Genomic DNA, 27,984 nt, shown 5'->3' with positions numbered 1-27,984 from the left:
CCAATCACGTCACGCTTCCATGTTTAGGAGGAAGTAATAACACTTGGCTACTGTTAGCCAGTACACCGCAGTGTATTCCCATACTATACACGGTAGTTCAAATTTATTTCGCCATGTTGGTGTATTTTCAATGCAAGCATTTATTGTTGTTGCTATTTGTCGCTATTTTTGGTTGATTTGGTTCCCGGGCTACAAGTTGTCTCAAATAAGCCACATGCTAGGCTCGCAAACGTCAACATCCAGTGGCAGGTCGAGCTGTTGACTAGAGACTGTTCAGGTATAGTTGAGTTGTATATGTGTTCACTGGCTCTGCCCAGTCTGTCTTCGTTCTTTAAATACTTACAAATAATTCATATAATATTGACACTTGAGTTTATTTGAGCTACAGTCTGTCAGCTCATCCCTGTTCTGATTTATTGTATCATGGGTATTTTGGAGTCAGCAACTTTAGCAAATTACTAAAGAAAAAAACTTTAGACAAAGCAATGCTTTCCGGTGACAAAGCGTCTTTATTAACGTTACCCACTCTCCTGTAAGACTAAAAGAAAATCAAATGAACTGTTTACCATGGAGTTACAACTCTACATGTAGTAATTGAGTTTAGTAGGTATATACAGTACATACCATGGCTCGTGTTAGTTTGAAAAGTCAGACATGTTTGTGTTCTTCAGGAGCTTTATCATGAAGACCAACAAGTCATATAAGCTTGTGCTGCACAAGAAAGGTTTTGCTGGAAGTGGTAAGTGGTAATTTGTTATTCTACTAAATAATTGTTTTCTTTGTGAAAGATTTCCAGGAGGATTGTATTTATTCTTCTCATATTCTGTCTCTCTGAAAAGATGATGAGTTGGTTGTCAACCCAAAAGTTTTCCCTCAAGTCAGTCTTGGGGACATAATTGAGATTGCGCACCCCACAGATGAATACAGGTGAGCTTGCATAATGTATTGGATTGTGTATACACACAACAGGCATGTTTCAGCCTACTTATGCTTCCATCGCTGAGTACTTTTTAAAAATGTTTATCTTCCAGTCCTCTCCTGCTGCAAGTGAAGAGCCTTAAAGAGGATTTACAGAAAGGTAACTTATCTAACTCTAGGCTATTTCAAGTTAAACTGTAAGGATCCCTGGGTCCCCACAGAGAACTGGTTGTTCCTGCATCAATAGATCTGCAGAAAAAGCAGTCCAGTACAACAGCCCTACAGCTCATCCTGCCTTTGTGACACTGATGTACAGTGTTTCGTTGTGGATAGAGATGTGCATTCAACCCTGTGGTCATTTTTAAACTGAAGTTGATTTTGTTACTGTTTTTGTCGCATTAAATAGGAGTGTGTTTTTGTTATTTTGTTCACCCCCACTACCAAATACAGTAACTAGATAAACATACAATTACTATAACTGTTTTGATATTTTGCTTACTGTAAAATGTAAAGGTTCTTGATTGTTGCCTTACCTGTTCAGTACCTATGATGGATATTTTGTTTTTATTCAGAGACAATCAGTGTGGACCAGACTGTAGCACAAGCCTTTAAACTCCGTGCATACCAGGATGTCATTGTTAACATTGTTGACCCAAAGGTAGGTTCACTCTGAGAACTCTGCAGTTCCTCCACATGTCATTTACTGTAAAGAAAATCTAAAATAGTTGTGTCTGTGAAGGATGTAACACTAGACTTGGTGGAGCTGACTTTCAAGGACCAGTACATTGGCAGAGGAGATATGTGGAGACTAAAGAAGAGCCTGGTAGGCTATGTGAAAGTTTATATATCTGGCTAATGTGGGATAGCATATGAGGATATAACTGTTTCCATCTTTACGACAGGTCACCACATGTGCTTATGTGACACAGAAAGTGGAGTTTGCAGGAATCAGGTACTAAACACAAGTGTCTCATACATACTCCTTTTGCATAGATACGTTCAGTATGAATTGAATTTGGGATAAATATGGGTGTACAACATTTTCCCCAAATTATAAGCACCCAACTTATGTAGTGTACAAGATAAGACAAAGGGGGCAGTTACGGTTCAGGAGGAAAAGTGAATGACATGCTGTTAGGTAATTGTGTACTGTTTATCAAGCCTGAGGCCTTACCACAGTAGTCCCGGTCTGATGCATGTCTTTCCAATTCTGTCTCATTCTTTTCCTGTCACTCTCTCCGCTTTCAAACAAATAATGGCAGACATTCACAAAAAAAATCTTAAAACAAACATAAAAACAAAAAGAATGGAAATGTATGCAGATAAGACACTTAAGGTGTTCCATCTTAACCTTCCATTTAACCTTTTTTATGTAACATGCATGTTTTTGATTCTTTAGAGCCCAGGCCAGTGAACTCTGGGTAAAAGGAGAGAAAGTGACCTGTGGTTACATCAGTGAAGACACCAGGGTAAGGGTCTCAATAATAAACAGTTTGGAAGGCAGATGCTGATGTTATTGATTATACATAATTGATCACTAATACTGAGCATTCAAAATGTATTGATTTGGCTCTTTCATACAACAATAAGTTGGAACTTACTGACACAGTATTAGGGCTTCCACAGTGAGGAATTATTCCCAATCAGTAATAAAACTGTAACAACGGTGGTGTTAAAAATTACACTGGACATTTTACACTCTTTACACTCACTCTTGCGGTGCACTTGAGGGTGTGTACAGTCTTTGCCATTAATTAAACAATTATAACTTAATACTAAAACACAAATATTTCAAAACTAAGGTCGGCAAGAGATTTAAACATGATGATAAATAAAAACAGATATACAATTCTCATGTTCAACGAGCTGGAATCAGTCAAAGTTTGGAAGATAAATGACTTAAATTAGCACCACTGTCTAATAATAAAAGGTAGACTTAGTCTCTGGGAAATGGATGTGAAGTTATCGCACAAGCAGAGCTCTATATGCTTAAATTTTTATTTCTGCTACAATCATTAATTTCTCTGAATTCTCATGTGATCCTATGACACAGGTGGTGTTCAGATCCACATCTGCAATGGTGTACATCTTCATCCAGATGAGCTGTGAGATGTGGGACTTTGACATCTATGGTTAGTAAAACCTCTCTGATTGGTCTTTCACACTTTCTGAGCTGACATTGTCTGAATATATTTGTTTTCATTGAGAAACAGGTTCTCATGTAGCTCTGAAGGAGAGGGTCTTATTTGAATGTGTCTGTCTCAGGTGATCTCTACTTTGAGAAGGCTGTAAATGGTTTCCTGTCTGACCTTTTTGCCAAGTGGAAGGTTTGTGATCTCCTTTTATTTGTCTTTGTAACTCTTAACGGTTCAGTTTGTAAGATTTAGGTGAAAAGGATCTATTGGCAGAAATTGAATATAAAATAATCCTAGTGATGTTTTCACTAGTGTGTAATCATATAAATTGTACGAATTGTTGTTTTCTTTACCCTAGAATGGGCCCTTTATATTTACACACTTTGTATTAACATCGGTAGCGGGTCCTCTTTACGGAGGCTGCCATGTTTTCTTCAGTAGTCCAGACTGGACAAACTAAACACCTTTTGAATGTTTATGACATGTTTATGATAGACATGTCAAACTCAAGTTTGACGTTCACGTCATCATCGTATTAAGAGCTCATTCACGTGAAGCGGCCGCTAAGTGACTTTGTTGAAGAACAGTGGAAACAGTGAAAACACAGAGTTTCTCTGGTCACAGCTTCTCAGTGATCAGAGCAGAAGCTGCAGGTGGTTTGTACCGAGCTGGAGTTTCTGTGTCCTCCTCCGCTCTGCTCTCACTTGAACTAATAAACACTTGTCACTAGTTATCAGGACCTGATCAGCACATGAAGTAACTTAGTGTTTGTTTGATTCGCTCCAGAGTTTATGATGCTGCATTTAAACATCATGAAAAATGACTCGTCATCATTTTGTGCTCAGTACAACAGGAGACGTGACGCTCACAGTCAGGACTCAGTGTTAAAGTGAGCGGAGCGACACGCAGACATGATCCGACACCATCGATTCAGAACCAAACACATGACTGTACGTTTGTCATCATAATCATTCATTAAATTTTTAACCGTAAACTTAGTTCAAAATTCTAATAAATTTACTATAAACGTGAACTAGTTAATTTTAAGTGTGAACTGGCACAACACTGCATACCTGTGTGAGCAGCTTTTCTCTGTGATGAAGATAAACAAAAACCCACACAGGAGTTATCTCACTGATGCACACCTTCACTCCATCTGTAGGGTTTCCACAGCACAGAGCCTAACCCCAAACATTAATGAACTGGCAGCCAAGAGAAGATGCCAAACATCTGGCTCTGGCACATGTACTGTACATAAAAGAAGAATGTAGCCTACCTCATGTTTTCTTTTTTCACTTTATCCAATTTTCGGTCTATCCTGTTTAATAAATAAAAAACCCTGTTTGGCCCTCGACATAGTCTCAGTTTTTAATTTTGGCCCCCTCTGTGATTGAGTTTGACACCACTGGTTTATGACAACTGAAGGCGACCACAGGTTCTCTTTCATGTTTGGAAGGGGAGGGTGAGGTGAGGGGTATTCAGCTGCAACATGCAACTTCACCACTAGATACTACACACTGAACCTTTAAACAATTTTTGTAACCAGAATTGCTTGAATAATTATTAATAACAAAGCAATGTTTATTTTAATACAGGAGAAGAACTGTAGTCATGAGGTGACAGTCGTTCTTTTCTCACGTACATTCTACAATGCTAAAAGTATAGGTGAGTCTTCTTTCTTTCTTTATCACCACAATGAGGCGTGGCACAGATGATGTGGGGATGTTAATTCATTTGAGATATCATGTTCCTCAGATGAATTTCCAGAGATTTTGAGAGGCTCCATCAGGCAGGATCATGAGGGACGATTTTATGAAGACTTCTATAGGTAAGCATACTGCCACAGTAAAACAAGCCATTGATTAGAGCTCAACAGAATTACAGACCGTACAATGTATCTTATGATGACTCATAACTGTTTTGTGGTCAGGGTTGTGGCTCAGAATGAGAGGCGGGATGAGTGGACATCTTTACTGGTCACTATTAAGAAGCTTTTCATCCAGTATTCTGTCCTGGTGCGACTGAAAGAAGCAGGTAGTGTGTGAGTCCAGCATGTGGCTGAATAATGGATTTTTGAATAAGGTGCCTGTTTCACCTGAAACCTTGTGTTTTTTTGACTCTCGTGCCAGATGGTTTTCCTGTGGGTTATAACTCAACTGCTGCTCAGGGAAACTACCTGGAGGCCATTAACTTGTCCTTCAACGGTACGTCCTCTAATCCCAAAGTAGAACTGTGATCAAGTGTATTCCGGAAACTTATTAAGTAAAGATTAGTTGATATCCTATTTATGACTCATTTAGCAAATATATGGAACACAAAAAAACTGAACAATTAACATATTTAGATGTAACTTGTTGTATGTCACTATCTGTAACACTATTGTTTCATCTCTGACCACACTGGTTCAAAAGCTGAGTGTCTTCATGTATCCAACAGTATTTGACAAGCACTACATCAACCGAAACTTTGACCGCACTGGACAAATGTCAGTTGTTATTACACCTGGGGTAGGAGTGTTTGAAGTGGACCGTCTACTGATGATTCTCACCAAACAGAGAATGATTGACAACGGTGAGTTTGATGATTCAAACACTCTTCCAACACATAGGCAAAGAGCACTAACGGACCATCGTATGAATTTAAATTGTGCTGGTGACACAGACTTTTCCCTCTTTAGGTATTGGGGTAGACTTGGTGTGTATGGGGGAGCAGCCATTGCACGCAGTACCATTGTTCAAGGTAACATATCGACAGTCTCAGTGTTTGCATCAGGACTAATACTGTACCTGTTTTTTCACTGTACACTGTCATTTTCTCTGTAGCTGCACAATAGGTTGACCTCTGGAGACTCTCGTGTGGGAGATGACTATAACCTGCCCCACTGGATCAACCACAGGCAAGACATGAAAATACACACCAATGCCCATGTTATGCAAAGGTCAGATCAACTTATCTTTTGTTTTTATTTTTACCTGCCCCCAGCTTCTACACCTCCAAAAGTCTGAACTCTTGTAGCTCCTTCACCCCTCGAATCAAACTGGCTGGTCACAAGGTACCTCCACGTTAAGGTTAAAAAGTTCAGAAAAGGTTTTCTGCATGTTTTAATCTCATTCAAATTATAACAATTTCTAGATTCATGCGGAAAAATTCAAGAGCAGCAAAGACCACAGTGAGTTGTGATTGTTTATCTCTCTGACATCCTTTGACAGCATGGATTTGATAATGATTTCATCTTCTGCCTAACCTTGCTCTTTTAGCTCTCTGTGCTCCAAAGGACTCTGATAACAGCCTGCCTATACAGGTGGACTATGATGCCTATGACGCTCAGGTGTTCAGACTTCCTGCTCCTTCGCGAATTCAGAGAAGCACCAACTTCAGGTGGCAAAATTTCCTTCCATTAGACAAAGTGGAGAGAGTAAGATTTTCTATTGAGCTTTGAGTCCTATCTAATAGTAGTGACAATGTGTCTTTCAGGATGGGTCGAGACAAAGAGATGAGTGGGAGGAAGAGCTGGGGCTCCGTGGACGTCAGCGCAGGCATAGGGGCGTCCCCTCCCATACGCTCTGGGGGTCCTGAGGAAAAGCGTAGCCTGGCCTCTGATGATAGTCTAGGCCCAGTGTCCAACATGCTGCTGATACCTCGCATGCCTCCTGCCCAATATGAAGTCAGCAGTTCTCTCGGATACACAAGCACCAGGGGTAACAATTCCAGGGTTTAGTCTAACCCTAAAGCCTTGTTACTGATTATCATTTGTTATAGTGAGCTCCATCTTTTACTGCCCTTAATCCCAGTCGTGTTGTGCTGTCTTGTTATTCGGTTGTTCAGAGTTGTTGGAGAAGATGATGGACTCTCAGCGAGACTCCAGTGCCCCGGGCAGGTTCACAGTGGGAAGTGCGGAGTCGACGCTGCACATCCGTCCAGGAGGTTACACCCCACAAAGGGCTCTGATAAACCCCTTCACACCATCCAGGATGCCCATGAAGCTCACCTCTAACCGCCGGCGCTGGATGCACACTTTCCCTGTCGGTGAGGTGACACAGAGTCCTACCTATTAGTATTAGTATTAGTATTCGTAAACTAAGTTTAATATCGTTTAAATGACAACCTTAAAAAAAAGATCGCGAGTGTGCTAGCGTTAGAATACTAGCGTTAGAATGATAGCAATCTTTTTTTGCAGGATAATCCCGTATTTTCACATAATTTCATATTGCACCATATTTGGCCATTTTACACTTTGTGCATTTTAACAAACTACTCCTAGAGCTTCCATCAGATCAACTTCAAATTCGGTGAGGGTCATCTTAACAAGATGGAGATTAAAACTACTTACATTTTTGAGTTTTCGTCACACGGTGTGACTGCGGCGTGGCGTCAAAATTTGATGATTCGCCATCCAAACACAAGGTTATTGTATCTTGGACATACATGGCCCAATCTACTCCAAACTGGATATGTATGACAACAATCCCGGCCTGATGACGTATACACAGAAATCCTTCCTCCTTGTCTATTGACCGCAACCATGTCAAACTTTGTCAGAAGTGCCTCAAGACATTGACAATTAAGTCATATGGAAACTGTGAGTTTTCGTTGAACACCATGTTAGTGGCGTGGCGACAAATTTCAACATGTCGCGATGACACACAAAATTACTGTAACTTCAGTGTACATTGTTCAATCTCCCTCAAACTACATTTGTGTAACAACAGCCAGCCAAAAAACGAATGGAGGCATTCATATGGCTGAATAGTGCCCCCTAAAGTGCAGCCCCGGCACCACGATCGACCGACATGTACAAAAATTGGTAGGGACATGTGTCTTTTTATACCAAACAAAAAACTCTCTTGGGTCGATATGCTAGACCAAACAGAAAGTCGGCTATTTTGAATTAAGTTGCCATTTTTTACCATTTACACATTAGAGCTAAACCTAGAGCTTTCATCAGATGAACATTAAATTTGGTGAGGGTCATCTCAAATCCATGGAGATTAAAACGATCTCGATTTTTTTGTGTACGTCCACGTGTCAATATTAACTCGGGGTCATAGCGCCACCTACTAATTCACTGTGAAAAGGACGTTTTTTTTTTTTTACTCCACTGTGCATTGTCCAATCAGCCCCAAAATTTGGTCACATGGTCCGAGTCCCGGCCTGAACAGATCTATTAGTCTGTATGTAGGGATAGTGATAGCACCACATACTGATCAGTTTGAAAATGAAGTGTTTGCAACCCCACTGTGCATTGTCCAACCAGCCCCAAAATTTGGTCACATGATCAATATTAACATTATAATATTAATATTATAAGTCATAGCGCCACCTAAGGATTCACTTTGAAACAGGAAGTTATTTTAAATTCCACTGTGCACTGTCCAATCGGCACCAACATTTAAACCTATGATCACAGTCCAGGGCTGAACTGCTCCATATGTCAATATTTACTCAACGTCACAGCCCCACCTACTGATCAGCGTGAAAATGACGTTGTTACTCGACTGTACATTGTCCAATCTACCCTTAATTGCTCATGCTTCATCAGTGACTTTGTAGAAGAACAGTGAAACACAGAGTTTCTCTGGTCACAGCTGCTCAGTGATCAGCGCCGCTGCGTCATGATCAGAGCAGAAGCTGCAGTTGGTTTGTACCGAGCTGGATTTTCACATTTAATTTTGTAAAGGTTTGGTTGTTTGTTTGATTCAAAAAAGAAAAGAAAAAAGTTTTATTCAACCATCCTATATTTGCTAAAAAAAGAGCAAAGGCTTTGAGTTAGATTTTTTTTTTTTATGTTCTAAATAACATCATCCTATGTTTGCTCAGAGGCATAGCAAAGAGACAGCCACATTTAATTATGGTGTGGTATGTTTTAGTTTGATTTTATTTTATTTTTCAATCTTAATAACGCCATCATTTGGGCTTGTCGTCAATAAAAAAACAAATGTTAAATGTATATATCTGCCTTCTGTCATTTATCTTTCCGTTCCCACAACAATATACATAGAAAATGGGGATTGTTCAGGCATTTAGAAATAGTGATTAATAGTGATTAATCACAGCTACCCTGTGATTAATCTGATTAGAATGTTAATCGTTTGACAGCCCTAATATATATATATATATACTTTTTGGTGCATCTAGCTTTATAAATGTGTATAATGTTTTAAAAAATTGGATGTTGACATAGAAGTGTGAAGAAATAAAAGCTTTATTAGTGACATCCATCTAAGCAGCTGATTGTATGTGCCAATTTTTCTCTTCAGGTCCTTCTGGAGAGGCCATCCAGATCCATCACCAGACCAGACAAAACATGGCTGAACTGCAGGGCAGCCAGCAGAGAGATCCTGCCCACACCTCCGCCGAGCTGCTGGAGCTGGCTTATCACGAGGCCACTGGAAGGTGACACACACCTACCACACGGAATAATGTTTCCCTTCTAAACATTGTTAGCAGCAACACATAGTAATGTGAATGCTTGTTATTTGTATCTTAATTTTAGGCGAACAACATCTAGACAAGCAGGAGAGGGCCTTTACATTGGTGGAGGGATGGATGAGTTCACTGGAAGCCCAGGGAGCAATAACAGTGGTGATACATCTCGTCTAAAACAGTGTCCTCCTCAAACAATTTAACACATATGCTTGGGAATTTGGATCAGTGGTCGTTCCTTCTTTTTTTTTTTTTACAGTGCATCAATGATAATGAATAAACAATGAAAATAATCATTGTTATAAAAATTGTAACTTCACGGCTCTTGCTTTAATTCTGATCTCTGTACAGGAACTTTGGCTAACCATGGCTCCTCCTTTGAAGACTTTTCCCTCATCAGTGCCGATCCAAGTGAGTCCATGTTGCCTTCACAAAAACAAAGACATGTCAATTGATAAGTGGCAAACATTGTCATGTAGCTGTACATCAGGATCGGGCTGATATTCTTCATCACCAAATGCATGATGGAAATAAACCTTCAGAGGTGTCTTTTACCTGTGAGGGCTTATTCAGCTTCAGCAGGCAGGTTTCTCCAGTGGGTGTCTGTCTCCAGGGGTCGTAGGTATAACCAGCCCTAACAGGTCGTGTGATTTGGGGTTACCCTCCTCTTCTCCCTCTGTATCCTCTCTGTCTACTGGAATATTTTCTCTCTTTTTTCCGGGCCTCTTCCTGTTGATCTGTTACTTGATTCATCAGATACAATTTTACCTGGTCTTCAAATCCCCTAATTAACTGACCTACACCAAGACCTGTCTGCATTCAAGAAGCCTTGTGTGTAAATCTCTCTCCTGCATGGTGGTGTGTGTAGTGCATATTTTGCTTGATTTGACTGTAACTGGGTGCTTCTGTAAAACAAATCTCTCTTTCTCACAGTATGTTGAATTGAGAGTTTGCTCGTGATTTGAATGTTTGCATGTAATATCTCTGCTTAAAGTCACTCTAGTCACATTACAGTTCACACTTCTCTTGAGCTCAGGACACATTTTCCACTGCTTCTAAGTGATCACAGACTGACTGTCACAAGGCCACAATCTGCATGTTTGATCACTGCTCCACAACTACAGGCTCCTCAGGAATCATCAGCAAGGGAGATGAGGCCAGTAAAAATAACCCTATACTTGTTTTTTCTTCCCCTCTCTTTTACTTTCTTTTTATGTCATGTTTGTATCCTTATTTTCACTCCTTTCCATCCTCATGTCTTCATCCTTTCTATTCCTTTCTTCTCATCACTCTACTGTGCTTCCCTGCCCCACCCCCTCCCCCCACACACATGTACCGCTCCACTCTGGGTACATGTTTTTGTCTTCGCTGTGGGGATTTTTTGTTTGTGCGTATGCATGGCGTGGGTGCTCCTGAAGCCCTGCTGCTGTCTGCACCCCCGACAGTGCCCAGCTTCTGCTGCACAGTGGGGGTAGACTGGAAGTCTCTGACCACACCGGCCTGCCTGCCCCTCACCACCGATTACTTCCCAGACCGCCAGGCACTACAGAACGACTACACCGAGGGCTGCTACGACCTTCTGCCGCACAGTGACCTGGAGAGGTAGACATCATCCTGTCATCTAAGTAAAACAGTTTGTACAACTGGCTAGTACATTCAATATCTTTTAGAAATGCACATGATCCAGGGAGTAGTTTCCATTCAAGGCCCCCCTCACGTTTTTTTTCTTGGGAGCAGCAGTAAGTGGTGGAGAGAGCTTTCTTTGGCCCTGGGTATTTCCTCCTAGGCAACATACAGACAAAAATTAGTGGGGTCCATATGCAGCATGAATTTTAAGATCACAGGTCCTCCTCACAACTGAAATAAGCAGTGTTACATTTTCTGCATTATTTGGGTACAAAAAATGATTTAGTCACACAAGATGACACGTGAATTGAGGATCAGTAAAAGGCTGTTCCTAATATTATAATGCATTTTCTGGACATTGGAAAAATAACATGAGTGTTACAGAAACCTAATTACTGCTCATCCAAACATCACATCATGCAAATATGAGTCTCTCTTGACCAACATCAAACAAATCCCCTGTGTTTTCATATTTCTGTCTCTACCCCAGGCGGGAGGATGAATCTCCAGTGATGAGTGCGTCTCAGGTATTTGAGGAGTTTATCTGTCAGAGGTTGATGCAGGGCTACCAGATCATTGTCCAGCCCAATAACAGAAAGCCACAGCCTGCTGTAGCCACGCCTCTTGGCAGCAGCCCTCTTTACTCCAGAGGTAAAGTTTCTGTACATACTATACTACATATTTATTTAAATCCCTTCCATTATATGCTGTGTCCATTGCTTGAGAATGTTTAAATACCATCACCAATGCAATAAGTACCTTTTTTATTTATTGTCTTTGCTTGATATCAAATCCCGAGGAAATTTTAAATGAGGTCTACTATTAGAAGACTGGTTATTTTTATGCCCTTAGGATTCATTTTCTTTGTCTGCTTCTGCCTCAGGTTGTGTCCTTATTTATTATTTATTTCCTTGTTTATTTACTCAAGTACAGTATTATTGTGATGTACTTGTCCTTTACTTGAGCATTTAGATTTTATGCTATCTTGTACTTATATTTCACAACTTTAATCTCACAGCTGTAGTTACTTGATAGATTTTACTTTAAAAAACACATGATATATTAAGAATAAATCTGCAATTCCCAACCTTCTTGGCTGACAATAAAGCAGTCAGAAGTCTAGGCCATTTTTTTTTTCATTTTCATATTAAGATTTGTTCACATTTCCCCTCTAAACCTCTCATTATTTATATAACTACCTCAGGTGCAAACAAGTCAAATTGTTTTACAATTATTTGTCAAAAAAAGCTAAGAAATGTGTAACAACTTAGTCAGGATAGATACAGACCCACAGAGGTTAAATACCTGGGGATGAAAGCTCCCAAAAGTCAGTTGGAACTGAAGAGGCCTCTTGGATTAGAGGATGAAACATCTTCAAGTAACACAAGAAAATTCAGTTGCATATGTATAATTGTACAACTCCTGTAAAAATACTTTCCCAACTTTAACAACAAGCCCAACTATTCAGATGACATGGATATTCGTGATAAGTGAAAGAGAAACTACCAGTTCTTCTTTTGTTTTCAGGGCTGGTGTCTCTGCGTCGGGCGGAGGAGGAGGAGACAGTGTACTGGCTCAGTATGGGCCGGACCTTCCATAAAGTTTGTCTCAAAGACAAAATAATCACTGTTACTCGCTACCTGCCAAAGTGAGGGCACCTGATAATGTCTTACACACATTCACAAACACAAATCTGCATTTATGCCATGTGCAACCTCATGTGGATAATGAGTCAATGAGATCTGAGTGTCCAAAAGAGTTTCATAATGTGTGCGTGTCTGCATGCATGCATACTTATGTACGTCCATGTGTGCGTTTTAGGTACCCATACGAGTCAGCTCAGATCCAGTACAGTTACAGCCTGTGTCCTCCACACTCTGATGCTCAGTTTGTCTCCTGCTGGGTGGAGTTTGGCCACGAGAGACTGGAGGAATACAAATGGAACTACCTAGACCAGTACATTTGCTCTGCTGGCTCAGAGGACTTCAGGTACACACACACACACACACACACGCATGCATGTATTTACACACTACATACTGTTTTAGTTATATATGTGGAATACTATACTACTGCGATTCTGGATTTTTGCTCCTTTATAAACTGGATATAATTTGCTTCATTTTTATGCCTCAACACTGGTGACAGCCAGTGCCCGGAGGCATTATCTTTTCGGGTTGTCTGTCTACTATCCATCTGTCCCATTCTTGTGAATGTGATATCTTAAGATCAGCTTGAAGAAATGTCTTCAAATTTGATACAAACATTAACTTGGACTCAAAGATGAACTGATTAGAGTTTGGTGGTCGAAGGTCAAAAGGTTAAGGTCACGTGACCTCCCGTGGTTGTGAATGCAATATATCAGGAGTGCCCAAAGGGAATTTCATTACATCTGACACAAACATTGACTTGGACACGTGGATAAACTGATTAGAATTTTGTCAAGGTCACTTTGACCTCAAAAAACATTTGTTTTGCCTTGTGAATGTGATACCACAGGAACATCTAGAGTGAATTCTTTCAAATTCGGCCCACATGTTCACTTAAACCCACAGATTAACTGATTTTGATTTTGGCGATCAGAGGGAAAAGTAAATGTGGCCTCACAAAACATGTATTTGACCTCTTGAAGGTGATACCTCAAGATTTCATTGGTCAAGGTGACCTTATATGGATTTGGGGAAAAAATGTATGTAGACAGAAACTGCACTGATTGGTGGAGGCATGCAACTGCAGTACAACATTTCTAGTTTTAAAGTAATTCTTGAAAATAATTTAAAATTTTTGTCAAATACCATGGTATTCTTTTCTTCTGCCTCCCCAGTTTGATCGACTCACTGAAGTTCTGGAGGACTCGCTTCCTACTGCTGCCAGCTGGAGGTGCACGCCGAGTGGCAGATGGGGAGGGCCACTGGGATATTTATGGGGAGGGAGCAAGTGCTAGGGTTGGTGGTAGCGGGGACTGGCTACTGCTGGATGGTTTCGTCCGCTTCCTGGAGGGTCTCAATCGCATTCGCCGACGCCACCGCTCTGACAGGATAATCAGGGTGAGGCTCTCTTAGTTTATATTAAGCTGTGCAGTTGTCTCCTAACTGTTTGTGCTTTGATCTATACCTGACCACACATAAATAATCTGTGATTATACATTTTTATAATATAACACATTTTAGTCTCACAATTGTCTGTCGCATTGTTTTGAATTGAGAGTGGCAGAAAGATCAACATCTTCCAGTGGTTTATAGTAACATTTACCAACTGAACACAAATACAGTTTGTGAAGATAAAAAATGTTTCTGTGTTTCCGTCTCTGTACTTGTTGTCCACTACTTTTAAAAGAGGAATACTGTACGTTTGACTTAACTACATTCATCTGACAGCTATAGTCACCAGTTATGAAATATATAATTGCATAAATTAAATTCAACAACAACAACAACCCCCCCCCAAAAAACTAAACTAAAGTTGGCTCTGCCTTGAAAATCGACCTTTGAATGCAACACTAATCAAAGCACTTTCACCTGGTCTCAGACGTTTTATTTCTACGGTACAATTATAAAACACATAACAAGAGCCACTTTCTTTGAGGACATTATGCTGATAATACTGCAGTACTTTATTTTGACTAATATTTGTATTCTTACATCATTGATACTTTTGTTCTCTTCGGATTATGTCTGTACTGTTTTATAAAAGTTCTCTATCAAACAATATTATTTACTAATTTAAAGGGATAGTTCACCCAAAAATGAAAATTCACACATTATCTACTCACCGCTATGCCGCTCCCTTGTTTTTCTCATATTTTCTCATAGCCAAAAGGCACACCAATGAAAGGACTGCAAATTACGAGTCCTCTCCCTCCATATCCTCCTGAGCCTGTTGCCCCACAAGGCAAGAAAGGCACATCGGCTTTGTCGGCCCTGCTGGAGATGGATCAGAATCAGAAGTGAGTGTCCCTAGGAACCGCAGGCCAACATGTTTGCAATAGAGCCATGAATCTCGGTCACTATGTTTTTTCTGCATCCTGTCAGGACGCTGGAGGAGCAGCAGCAGCAGATGAAGCCCTCAGCAGCTGTCAGTGACCCCACCACTGTTGCGACAGCTCCCACACATATAGACAGTCCCCGCAAGGTAAGCGTCTTTTCAATGAGTGGAGCAGAATACTTTTTTCTGCTTCTGCCATTTAGCTTTTGCTGAGACATCTAGATTTATTGTTATCAGCAACAGGCACTGTTGATTTTTCTTTGCTGGTGCTTCACTGTTGGGCTTTTGCTGTTGTTTTTCTCCTTTCATTTGCTTTTTTTTTTTCCATGCCCCTTTTCTGTTGTCTCTTTTTCTTACTGGGCTTGGGGTGTTTGATCCTGGGTTGTGTTCTTTGTGTATGCTGACAGGACGCTGCCTTTATTTTGGATTTTATACGTAGCCCACGCTCCTCCTACATCTATCACTCTCAGGTCAGTTATGAGGTCCTTGGGCAACAATGAAGTTAAGTGTTTTGCTGTATCTGTCTTTTTGCTGCAGCTCCCCTAACTACTCTGTATTACTGCATGAGCATGCTGTGCAGAAACACGCAATGCGAGAGACAATCACTTCCACCTGTAGTGCTCCTTCCCATCCTGTTTTTGTTGAGTGTGTAGTTTGTTTCCAGTATTGTGCTGTCTGCAGGTTTAGATTAACGCTGTTCGCTGTGATACCAGGATCATGTGTAATTCATAATGTATTTGTGATGATTCAAGCTGTGTAAAACCCCACAGCTGTGTAACATTGCTGCAAGATGTTAACTTTGAATAGTTTATAGAGGCAAAAATGTGTAGTGATCAGTCCTAGTTTAGCCAATAGGATTGAGGAGGCATTTTTGCTATCATTCATAGCTGCAGCTTCAATAGCAAGTTAGCAACATCCAGCTTTGAAATTTGAACATTGAATAGCCTTAAATCTAAAACATGGAATCTGCAGGTCTTGGAAAGGTACAATAAATCTTTTCCACTTTAAAATATCTTAAAACAACTATGTCATATATATTTTTGAGCTGTGTCTCTACATCATCACAAATGTCTCCAGTAATTTTCAAACAGAAATCTATAATTTGTATTAAGTCAGCAGTGTGCGTTAATTGCCACTGACAGGTAGCTAGTCAGTGGCACCATATCCTTTTAGAGCATGTGTCAGTGTTGTCTGCCGGAAGAGTCAAGATGGACTAATTTTGGATGTCTGGATAGCGTCAGCTTGACTCACAGCCCTTTAGAGACGCCCTGTGTCTGACAAACAGCGTCTGAGAAACTTATTTTTAACATGAGGCTGTTCTTTATAGTGTTTTTACTTTTTACTTCTTTTTTTTTTACCTGTGAGGATAAATCAGCTCCTGAACCATTAACACTGAAAGAATCATAACAAGGTGTAGCTGACTGCAATGATGGCAAAAACTCCCATGATCCTACACCACTTTAATACAAGCCAACTCTCTTTGGTTATTGTTTCAGATACCCCTAGTGGCAGAAATTATGTCTTACATACTAAAGTTGAATAGTTGAGACAAATGGGATTGTAATGCTGCAGAAGAATGTTTTGTCCAATATGATCGAAAACACCTTCACTGTTGCTAGCAACAGCAGCTAGGGAGCTCACCCATTCATGATAGGTTAGTCTTCATTCGGAATTATAACTACACATCATGACAAAGTGCTCAAAGTTTGGTTGGTTAGAGCATGAACAATTTTTAAATGATTGAATAACTTAGTTAACCATGCAGAAACCCTGGAAACTCAATGTTCTCCAGTTCTGGAGAGTAATTAATCATGCACATAAAGTGTGATCCTGATGTAACTAACATGCACTGTATCAGGACTCATTCACTCAGATAAACTTTTGAGGCTCACTCATCATTCCATACATGATATCAGGACTGAGCTGTTAAATAAGCATATTTTCTCACTTAGCTCTAGTGGTATCTATGCTGATAATTTAGATTTATTTTTTCAGCTTTCAAAATATCTGTCTGAGGTTTCTGCCTCCACCCCAATACAATGAAGGTGAATGTAATCTTGTTTTTTGAAGGTGTTTTGCTAAGTTCACTTATTCAAGTACTTAACTTAAGTACAATTCCTAGAAAATGTAACTTTCAGAAACATGAAAGACTGACGAATAAAATTAATTGCATGGCTGAATGCCACTAGATATAAGTGAGAGGGAAATCATTAAAACATATAAACTGAAACGGCTCATTTAATGAAGTATTTTAATTGTGTAGTTGCCTGCTGAAGTTAGCGAGGCTGCAGACAAGGGAGTCCAGCCTGGAGCGACAGGTGGAGCAGCAGCACAGCCGGCAGGAGAGACTGCAGCCAGCAGCAGCATAGATACCAGGTAACTGTTCACTTAATGTACTGTAGGGACTCCTAACAACTTGCACAAAACATGTCTCGCATACATTATCATACATATTTGTATTTTATGCTCCAAAACTCAATTATGATATATCAGTAAATACATTTAAGCTGTACTTCATGGATTCTTACACCAGTACTATCATTTGTCCTCAGTTAGAGTAGCTGATAAGTTGGCTGAAAACTTGCTAATAGATCCTTTTGCGCTGATCTGTTCACAGTGGCCAGTCTGCAACGGGAGTCGTCTCTCTGTCCTCCTCCTCACCTCCCTTGGAGATCCTGGAAGCAATCAAACATCCCACGTAATATTTTATGTTGTTTGTGTCCTGACATACATGTGACATGTAAAACTGTTTGTCAAGTACTGTTAGTTGTGGTTACATCAGGTCACAAAAAGTCCAGTTATTCTTTAATTGATTTGACACCTGTAAAGAAAACCAGTTATATCAGGTATTTTTAATTTCCACATGGTTGCTGTAATCCGTGAGTAGTTATGTTATCGTTCCATATTGGCATTCTTATCTCGCAGGACGTTCCAGCAAGCATTGACATAGTGAACTACCGTATCCTGTTATCCATACTTTCTGATACGGTCATTTTAGACAAAGTGGATTCTTCGTTTGAATTCTACAACAGTAGTCCACAACTGATTATTTTTGTTCGAAATGAGAGAAATTAAGAGGTGTCATACTGTAGGTGCAGATGTCTGTCATGGCAACAACATTCATAAAATCACATACCCTTTTGCAATTTGTCTACAAAGTAAAAGTACAACGTTTCTTATGTTGCTGCAATGATTGTGGGCCACATTGACCACATTGGCCAATTTCTATTTGCTATAATATAGAATTCATACATGAAATTCAGTGGCTTTTCACTTTGGTGTGCCACCCCAAGACTTTCAGGGGCCTCAACCTTATTTTATAATTTCTGGGGTGCAACTGTCTCATCTTTCCTTTACCACAATGGTCTGGGACAATGCGCTCAATACTGCTGACACAGCACCATTTCTCACCTGCTCCATCTTCCCCAAACTCATGAACAAGACTCCAAGTTAATTAAACTCCTCCCCTTGGGGCAGCATCCCACCCCCACCCATGGACTTTGAGGTTCTGATTCTCATCCTGACCACTTAACACTGCCCCAGTGTGCACCGGAGATCCCTTTCTGATGAGGCCTTCAGAATCACACCATCCAATGAAGAAGGAACGCAATCCCGAGGTTGACAAACTGGATGCCCTCCTCACCCCGGCTGCACCCTAAAATCTTGACCATGAATATCACAAATAAGGATTGGTGACCTGTTTACCCAGTAATTTTTTTTCAGATAGCAGTGTGTCTGTGCTTTCTGGTATCACAGGACAGGTGTACAGCTGCTCCCAGAGCAGAAAGGTCTCCCACTCAACTGCTTTATCAGCGCTGAGGTTGTTCATTGGCTGGTCAATAATGTCGATGGAGTGGATACACAGGCAATGGCTGTGGATAAAATGCAGGTGAGTCCAAATTTTCCTTGCACTGAATGAAAAATGTCGTAACATCAAGGAAAGATTTGCAGATTTCAAAAAGAGTAAAAGTGTAATTTCTGTTTGCCAGATTAATTGTTGAACACAATTGAAATGCAGCAACATCGCTTGAAGATGATCAGAAAGTGTAGCCAGATTTACAGTATTTGTAGTAATAAACAAAGGCAAGTAGTTTGTATGTCCCAAAGTCACTGAGGTTCTCAGGCTGTCAAAATGTAATCGTTGCCATGCTTTATCTAAGTACTGAGAAGGGTCTGAATATCTCAATACTGAATACTGACTTAAATTAAGAGTAACCGTTTGTCATTACATGGTTGCACTCCATCAGAAAGGAAAAAAACTTGCCCTTTGGAAATGTTGTTTTAAAAAGATTGTGTGTGAGCTTATTTCACTGTAGTAAAAATTAAGTTAAGTATAATAAACATAATAGATGTAAGTGTTTAGTAATTCTCTGTTTGGTTTGTGTAGAAAATGCTGGATGAAGGTTTGGTGGCCCATGCTTCTGGAGAAGCAATGCGCACCTTCGTCTACGGTTTCTACTTCTACAGGATTGTTGGAGAGAAGGATGGTAAATGGATTTAAAACGCCCTCAGGCCCTGATGTTATCTGCATAAGTGCAACAAGTAAAAAGTGGACCGGTGACATCACTGTACTCCTTGTTTCAAAACTGCTGTGCTAGTCACAATAATGGCGTGTATTATACAGTTCAACGCATTGAAAGACTCCGAAATTAGGGTGCTGCCTGGATGATGCAGAGCAGCATGATCTGAACACACACTTCCTCAAATCTGCATCCAGGCTGTGTGACGACATGAATCAACGCTCTTTTCAGTTTTTCACTCTAAAATGGTACACAGCAACATTTGTACCATAATGCATCTCAAAAACTAAATATTAAATTCTGCTGCTACAGAGGCATTGATACAGGATTTATGTGTCGCTATAGATTGACACCTCCCATGTGCAGATTCATCAACATGTGAACTGCTTCTTCACATGGCTGCAGGGATTTACTGACCTGAAGGAGAAGCTGTATGTGAACAGCTGTGGACAATTCAATAAATACTTTTGTTGCCAGTTAGAAATTATCCTTCTAGCTGCAGAGTGATTAGGTTAAATTATTTATTTACATTTAAAGCATAGCTGAGTATTTTGTTTAATCACCAAAGTGTTTGACATTCACCATAAAATGTGTTTTGGTCAAAGTGGTCTAACACATTTTCCACTGAAATGCCAACAACTCACTGCACTGCCTCATTTAAATGAACCTCCCACCTGTTTGTGCCTCTCCTCTTTGTGCATGGTGCGCTCTACACTTGGCTACAAAGGCTCATGAAGGCTGCAGGACTTACCATTTTAGTCTCACTTTTATCTCAAATAGTATATCCACACTTTGCCTTGTATATATCTGTAATTGATACGAGTTAGTTAGAAAAAATAATGTGATTGTTCCCATGTAGAAGTTTTGAGAGGGTGTTGTCATGGCAGTCTCTGTCCTCTGCAGGGCCAATCTCCCAGCTCCCCCCCACAGCTCCTGGAGTTTGGTCCACTGCAGCCCTGGAGGACTTCACCCTGTTCCAGAGAAAGTGGTTCGAAGTGGCTTTTGTATTAGAGGAGCAGCAACCCTGTGACCTCCCGACTTTCCTCCTGCCCTGGCTGCCCAGCCGGCCAGCATCCTACGCAAGTAGGCACAGCTCCTTCAGCCGCAGCTTTGGAGGACGCAGCCAGGCCGCTGCACTGCTAGGTACACTCAGCCTGATCCTCCCAGCCCACACCACAGATGAAACATGGTCACCTCCCTCATCCAGTCTGATGCAAATCACACTCAAGTCTATTTCGAAGGACTGTGTGGGTCCAGTATTAGCATGTAACACAGAGCAGAGAGAGTGTTTTTTTTAAGGCATCTTGGTCATCCAAAAACTACAATAGAAATCCTAATTGGTTGTTCTACTGCCGCTGATGATTATTTCTGAGTATATTATGGCAGTACAATCTGCTCTGGCCCATATCCACACATCACCTCATTTGGAAGGATATGGACCATGCTCGAGTGAGCTCTCAGCCTTCCATATAACAATTATCTTCATCTAGCCAAGGCTCATTTTTTTCAGTTTGTCTCAGTATTCACCAGAAAAATAGCTGGATCTTTTTTAGAATGGTGAGTGTCAGGACCTTTTTTGGGCCAGTACTATCGACTTACAGTACTGCAACTGTACATTACACAGGAAGGAGAACATACATTTAAAGGAAAAGAAAAGTATTGAGAAACAAAAGAAAAACAGAATGAAGTGCAGCTAAATATCGTACGAGCAGGTTGGCAATGCAACTTCAAAGGTTAAGTTGTCAAAATGCTTAATTACTGGATTCAGTTATAATTAAAATTGTCTGTCTGATTTTCATTATTAGCTGTCCTTGATAGCCTGGAAACTTTCCAATAAATTGTTAAGATGAGATGAAGTGAAAACGGCTTTAACAAATAGCCAGTAGACATAATTAGTTTTAATAATGAGAGAGACAGCTGAGTCAGCACAACATAACACTGAGTTTACTTTATTGTTGTGGCAGTTGTCAGAGAGATAGTTCTATTGGATGGAGGTCAATCTGTGGGCTTCATAATAAACTGTCAAGGACATTTGTCAAAATGGTCTTTATACAGATGACAATCCCATAATCTTTGCAGGAGTTTAAATAGTTTTTTTCTTAAACTATAATTAATTTGTGTCATGTGTTTCTGTTGGTTTGGAGCCATGTCAGATCAGGGGTTTACCCAATGCCTTCTCAGTAACATTTTAATGATTGAGGTAGGCCCCAACCTGTGGTGTTATCTCCCAGGCTGAAAATTAGACCCTTTTTCTCTTTACTTTACTGTTATGTTATGTTTTCAACAGAGAGCACCACAAGAATTTAACAGCTCATAATGCTTCCATTAATATGATCTGTAGAGAAAAAATGTTGCTTGAATCCCTCAAAGTTTATAAAAAAATCAATGGTTACAGTTGTATGACACTGTGTTTACTGCAAAAAAACAAACCAAGAACAATGAGCCCTACATGTGCATAACTACCACAGACATTAACACTCACCACGGTCGTTTGTCATCCTGCTCACACTGTGGGAGTCTTACCCTCACTACAGAGCTGATTCTATGTAACATTTCATCTTTCCTGTTCTGTGATACAGATACTGGACTCTGGTTGTGTTTCCAGATGTGTAGAGCATGTCTGTAGTAGTAGTTGTAGTGATCTGCCCACAGTGGCATCTGTCTGATGTGGCCACAAATTTTCCAGCCCCCCCATCCAATCAGTGCATGCTGTGTGGTTAGTGTGTTGCTGATCCAGGAGCAGTAGAAGCTAGTGTGCATGCTGTGGTGTTAGTGGCTGTGGTTCAGTAGTGCTGTGGTGTGGAATGTCCTCGCTTGTCACTCTCCAGCTGGCTTTTCAACAGAGAGCACCATCACAACGCAGCACGTTGTGACTGTGTTCTGCTCTGGCTCCGTTCTTCCCTCATACAACTGCTTTAACATACTACAAGCTTCATTTGTCACTTCAGCTTCTTTGAAAATGCTTGCACATTTTAAAGCAACAGCTTTAATGCTTACTGTCAGTGTCTAATGACTGTATTCACCGCTTATTTGTTCAAGGTGTTATTTATTATAGCAGGAAACCTCTGTTTGAATTGCTTTTGCAGCACACACATATACACACACAGCTAGGAGAAAAGGTAGTTAATTTCCACAATAATAACAATAATAACAACAATAAAAAGAACAATATCTTACTTACCTTGATTTATGAAATTAATTGAAGCATCTTTCATGTCTTTATTTTCCATTTGGAAATCTGAGAGCTCTGAGAACAATATGTCTCTACTATAACCTTATATATCTTTCTGGATTCATTTCACTTCGACCATGATAAGATGCCAGACTTGTGAATTAAACTGGGTTAACAGATGGCATTGTTTGTTATAACTATTCTCAATCTGCAATATGAGAAAAACTGGTTTAATGATAGATTTGCAATGTCAATGTTGAAGTTTTATAGGAGACAAAGTAAACGTTAAAATGCATTTTTGATTAGGATCCCATGAATTATGTTTTAATTGACTAGTATATAAAAAAGGGATCATTTCACGAATGACATTTTTTTTTTAAAAAGGTAAATATTACAATTCATAATTAAAGTAAACTTTGTTTAAAATTAAACTAGTATCAATAAAAAGTACCGCAACACAAAATTAGTCGTACATAAATGTTTGGAAAACCTGTACTGTAGTGTGTAGTGTGTGATGTAGCTAAGCTGCATTAGGGATAGCTCATCCTAAAATGAAAATGCACTCATTATCTACTCACCCCTATGCCGATGGGGGTGGGTGGGTTGGGTGGGTGAAGTGTTTAGTACACGAAACACTTCTAGAGTCTCAGGGGTAAACTTTTTTAGAGCAGAATCCAATAAAATTGAAGTCAATGGTGAGTCCTTCTTCAGACGTAACAAAACAACAGAAAAAACATAAAATACCTCCATACTGCTCCTGTGGTCTCATTTACACCGTGGTTTTAGTGTAAATCTCTGCTGATATCTTCAGACGAGGTGCATTATGGGACCGTCAGAAATGCTAACGTCTGCTAGTTTAGCCACTTCTGGTGAACTTTTAGAGTTAAAACTTGGTGTAAATGACCTTCTTTCGCGTCGATTATGAATCTCGGGCTTCCAGACACTTGGATAACACCACACGAGCAGTATGGAGGCATTTTATGTCTGTTTGTCTGTCTGTCTGGTTTTTTTACGTCTGAAGATAGGTCACTAATCAGCTACACTGTTTACCCCTGAAACACTTTACCTACCCCCCTATCGCCATAGGGGTTATTATATAATGAGGGAATTTTCAACTATCCCTTTAACTTTTCATGACTCTGGCAGCTCTGCACTTTCCTGTTATGTGTGGTGACAAAACATTCAAAACATTTTTTCTTTTGAATAAATCAAGATGACAGTAGATTGGATTTAAAGTGCTTTAGTGGATCAATAAATATGTATCCATAACATTCTTTAACTCAGTGTTGACAGACTTGAGCCTCTTTTCATTCCTCCATCTGCCTGCCTATCATGCCATCCACTTCTCATTCTTTTGCTTCCGGTCTTCCTGTCTGTCCATCTCTCTGTCTCTGGCTCCTTCTTTCCTCCAGCTGCTACAGTCCCGGAGCAGAAGACAGTCACGCTGGATGTGGATGTTAACAACCGCAGCGACCGGACTGAATGGTGCAGCTGTTATTACCATGGAAACTTCTCCCTCACCGCTGCCTTTGAGATCAAACTGCACTGGATGGCTGTCACTGCTGCAGTGCTCTTTGAAATGGTAACTTAATAAAATTATGATTTCCTTTCTCATCAACATAGATCTTGTGGCTGAATTTTGCAGCAGTACTTAGATACTACCCATACAAAGATCAATAGAGTTGACATAGTAGATAGTACAAACCCTTGAAAGAAAACACTTAACCCAATGTAGCCTAGGCCTGTTAAAATATATTTGGACCATCTGTGTACAGGTTATCTTCACACTTCACACTATATGTATTCTTAATTGACCATGGAAGTGAAGTGTTGATTTTGGTGCAATTTGGATAGGTGATACTTTCAATATTTATAGAAATTGAATATAAAGGCTACCCTCTGTAATAATCAGTGGGGGCGGGGCAGTGTGCTTTCACTCTGTGGACTAAGTTGAACATGTCCTCTCCTACATCTTCTGATAAACTACCGCACTGGTCGGCAACTGGGTCAAGCTGCGGGTCGAAGTTGCAGCCACATCATTTCAATATGTTTATTTCCCCTCACTGTAGACATTCAGTGACGTCACGGGCACAGAACTCTATCATGGACAGTCACCAAAGTGCTTGCCCATTGTGGGAACTGTTGGGTTTGTTTATGAGAGCAAAGTACTTGAAAATGATATATTATAACTTTCTTTGTCAAGTTCATCAGTGTTGATGAAAAATTAACCACTATCTATATTATATGAACATTTAGAGTCATCAGTGTTTTAGAAGTTCCATTTATTTTATTTGATTGATCAGAATTTTGTATGTCCTTCCTTCAATAATCTCTTAATAGCTGTGAAAGGGACCTGATCTAGAAACCAATTAAAACAGTGATAGGATTTCAATACTATATAATGTATATTACATTGGGTACCTCATAAATTGAATAGAGTTTTCCTGTAGATCAGTTTTGCTGACCAGAATGTGAAAACTGAAGCTCAATATCTTAAAACCACTGATTCCAGATAGAACCTTGTAATTTAATATCCAATTTATTTGCAGCGCACTTTACAGAGCCATACAGAGAATTAGAGATAAATAATAATATAAAATACTTGTTTAAGTTGAATGTGTTAGTCTGCGTCACGAACAATTTACCTTGTCATAAAGCTGGCGGATTCTGAAATTCGGCTGTAGTTTCACTTTGTGAAATTTACAACAACTCTACAGAGACTAAAAGTCTCCTACTCAACTGCCAGTTTTGAATTAACTATTGTGTGTTAGGTTCAAGGGTGGCATAGGAAAGCAGCCTCGTGCGGCTTCCTGTTGGTTCCGGTGCTGGAGGTTCCTTTCGCTCTGACCTCCTACCTGTATGGAGACCCACTGAGAGCCCAGCTCTTCATCTCTCTCAACATCCAGTGTCTGCTGAAGAACGGCAGTGACAAGCTATTTGAAGGTATAGAAGCCCTTAGATTGAATGCTGTGTGTGTGATGTGTGTGATAGTAGTTTATTATCTGTGTGTTGTCACATCTCTAACAGGTTTTGAACCAGAGACCTACTGGGAAAGGATGCAGCTCTTTCAGGAGGCCATACTGTACAGGTTGTTGCTGTTCTGTGGTTTTCAACACTTAAAGTTAACTTGGACATTATATGTGTGCTTTCCTCCTCAGCAATGGGATATCCTCAGAATAACTTTGGTTATTTTTGGTAGAGAAATTATTATAATTCAAAGAATAATTTAACTTGAGAAAAACATAGTCTTCCCTCTCCTTGATTAAGTTATTTGCATGTTTGCTTTTATCCATATGTAGACTGAAGTATTTTGGACAATTACACATAATCTTTTTCTGGCTCTGAGCCTCAGTACATTCAATTTGAAATAAAATAAAAGATATCACATATAAGAGCTATGTCTCAGCACTTTTGGAACGTAATTATTTATTTAGTTTTGGTTATAAACACCTGGTTCGATAAAACTTCAAATCGAAATTCTGGAATTTAGTCAATTTAGTTTTTATGCCTCTGCGCGGGCGATAACCACACTTGTGAACGCGATATCTCAAGAATGCCTTGAGGGAATTTCCCCAAATTTGGTAACAATTTTCACTTGGGATCAAAGATGATCCGATTAGATTTTGGTGGTCAAAGGTCAAGGTCACGACGACCTCTCAAAGCGCATTGTTTGACTTGTGAATGCAATATCTATGGGATGCCTTGAGGGAATCCTTTCACATTTGGCACAAACATTCACTTGAATTTGGATTTCATTTTGGTAGCCAAAGATCAAAGGGCGAGGTCACAGTGGCTTACCAAAGTATGTTTTTCTTGAGTGGGATATCTTAAGATCATCTTGAGGGAATGTCTTCAAATTCGATACAAACGTTGAGCTCAAAGATGAACTAATTGGATTTTGGTGCCTGGAGGTCGTTATTTTATAGGTTTCCTTCCTAATCTCTTTTTTTTAAAAAGAACTTTGCCTTTATTGTTTTTGCCGATAGTGCATTAGTTTTTTATGTAGTTTATATATTATCATACTAGTTGCTGTTATTCATCCCGTAGTGTCCTTCTTAAGGTCTTGACCCTCCTCTGTAAAGTTCCTTGAGATAATGATTTGGCACTATACAAATAAAATTTAATTGAATAATTGAATCGAACTTAAAAAAAAAGATAAATGGTAAATGGTTTATTTTTACATAGCCCTTTTCTAGTCTTGATGACCACTCAAAGAACTTTGCAGTACAGTTTTACGTTCACCCACTCACACACACATTCACACAGTGCATCTATGTGCAGCACTTCCTCTATGAGAAGGGGCAATGTAGGGTTCAGTATCTTGCCTAAGGAAACGTCGGCATACGGACTAGGGAAGACTGGGATGGAACCACTGACCTTTTGGTTAGAGGACTACCACTGTACACCCTGAGCCACGTGTGTACAATAAAATTGTATCTTAGATTTAAATACATGTTTATTCACAGTAGCTGTTTAAACCTTTAAAAAATGTAGCTTCAATTACAAAATGTAACTGACATCTTACTAAACATTCTGTTCCTAGAATATCTCTACAGGCTCAGGAATGAGGCACAAATATAACTTCAAGGCAATTGTTTTTCAAAATGTCTCAGTCACATGATGCAGGAATGTATAAATGTTTCTCTTTCTTCCAGATTTGGCTTCGTGCACGACAAGTTTTCTGCTTCTGCTTTTAATTTCCCCTCTGAGAACAAACCCCAGTACATTCACGTTACAGGTTTATTACTTTTATTAAGTCACATTTACTGCTTTTTGGTCACTAGACATCATGAAGCTTAAATCCCACTTGTTCCTGTCAGGAACCTTGTTCCTACAGCTCCCATACTCCAAGAGGAAGTACTCGAGTGGACAGCAGCGCCGCCGCCGGAACTCCACCACCTCCAACAGCCACGGGCCGTTCGGCAGCGAGGAGCAGGTCGGTTACTACTGGGCCTACAACACCATGCTGACCAAAGCCTGGAGGACAGGTGTGCTGGGTGACGAGAGGCTGTCTGACCGCCTGCTCAGGGACTTCACTGACTTCTGCAGCAACAAGGACAATAGACTGCTCAACTTCTGGGACAGCTGCCAGGAGAAAATGAACACCAGTGCTCCCTGATAGGACGAGACATGACTGGAGGAAAAAAATATGTAGAGGGCAATAAAAGGACTGTGAAAGATTAAAAGAACAATTTTTCGACTTTTA

The 27,984-nt window shown here is 40.0% G+C and overlaps 1 protein-coding gene across 6 annotated transcripts; it reads left to right on the top strand.

Annotated features, from left to right (window-relative positions):
- Positions 1 to 2: 2 nt before the first annotated feature.
- depdc5 (DEP domain containing 5, GATOR1 subcomplex subunit) lies at positions 3 to 27,984 on the top strand. 6 transcript variants are annotated; one of them, XM_035170077.2, is made up of 43 exons: positions 4 to 277; positions 672 to 739; positions 840 to 927; positions 1,032 to 1,078; positions 1,491 to 1,576; positions 1,658 to 1,741; positions 1,821 to 1,870; positions 2,318 to 2,387; positions 2,972 to 3,050; positions 3,184 to 3,245; positions 4,649 to 4,718; positions 4,809 to 4,881; positions 4,984 to 5,087; positions 5,183 to 5,257; positions 5,490 to 5,624; positions 5,731 to 5,792; positions 5,876 to 5,949; positions 6,036 to 6,105; positions 6,186 to 6,222; positions 6,311 to 6,431; positions 6,528 to 6,751; positions 6,879 to 7,079; positions 9,311 to 9,446; positions 9,547 to 9,635; positions 9,828 to 9,887; positions 10,922 to 11,078; positions 11,593 to 11,753; positions 12,630 to 12,750; positions 12,924 to 13,091; positions 13,927 to 14,149; positions 14,915 to 15,048; positions 15,134 to 15,233; positions 15,494 to 15,556; positions 17,350 to 17,462; positions 17,704 to 17,784; positions 18,843 to 18,975; positions 19,474 to 19,573; positions 20,510 to 20,749; positions 24,191 to 24,360; positions 25,550 to 25,721; positions 25,806 to 25,866; positions 27,434 to 27,516; positions 27,599 to 27,984. In XM_035170077.2, exons 2-43 carry the CDS (start codon positions 682 to 684, stop codon positions 27,895 to 27,897), a joined length of 4,734 nt encoding a protein of 1,577 aa, XP_035025968.1. In that variant the 5' UTR covers positions 4 to 277; positions 672 to 681; the 3' UTR covers positions 27,898 to 27,984. The 6 variants fall into 6 exon arrangements, with proteins under 6 accessions (XP_035025971.1, XP_035025968.1, XP_035025969.1 ...); XM_035170078.2 differs by having other exon boundaries at positions 10,895 to 11,078; positions 20,510 to 20,689; XM_035170075.2 differs by having other exon boundaries at positions 10,895 to 11,078.

The sequence above is a fragment of the Hippoglossus stenolepis genome, chromosome 11 (genome assembly GCF_022539355.2).
Source record: "Hippoglossus stenolepis isolate QCI-W04-F060 chromosome 11, HSTE1.2, whole genome shotgun sequence".
Taxonomy (NCBI): domain Eukaryota; kingdom Metazoa; phylum Chordata; class Actinopteri; order Pleuronectiformes; family Pleuronectidae; genus Hippoglossus; species Hippoglossus stenolepis.
The sequence above is the reverse complement of the archived record's forward strand: the minus strand, read 5'-3'. Positions and strand labels throughout refer to the sequence as shown.

What these genes read in the sequence shown, in the direction of transcription:
- depdc5 (XM_035170075.2), top strand. Translation starts at nt 682, where the DNA reads ATGAAGACCAACAAGTCATATAAGCTTGTGCTGCACAAGAAAGGTTTT. An exon ending in TATCACGAGGCCACTGGAAG is followed by an intron (nt 9,447 to 9,546) that starts GTGACACACACC and finishes TCTTAATTTTAG; the next exon opens with GCGAACAACATCTAGACAAG. An exon ending in CCTACATCTATCACTCTCAG is followed by an intron (nt 15,557 to 17,349) that starts GTCAGTTATGAG and finishes TTAATTGTGTAG; the next exon opens with TTGCCTGCTGAAGTTAGCGA.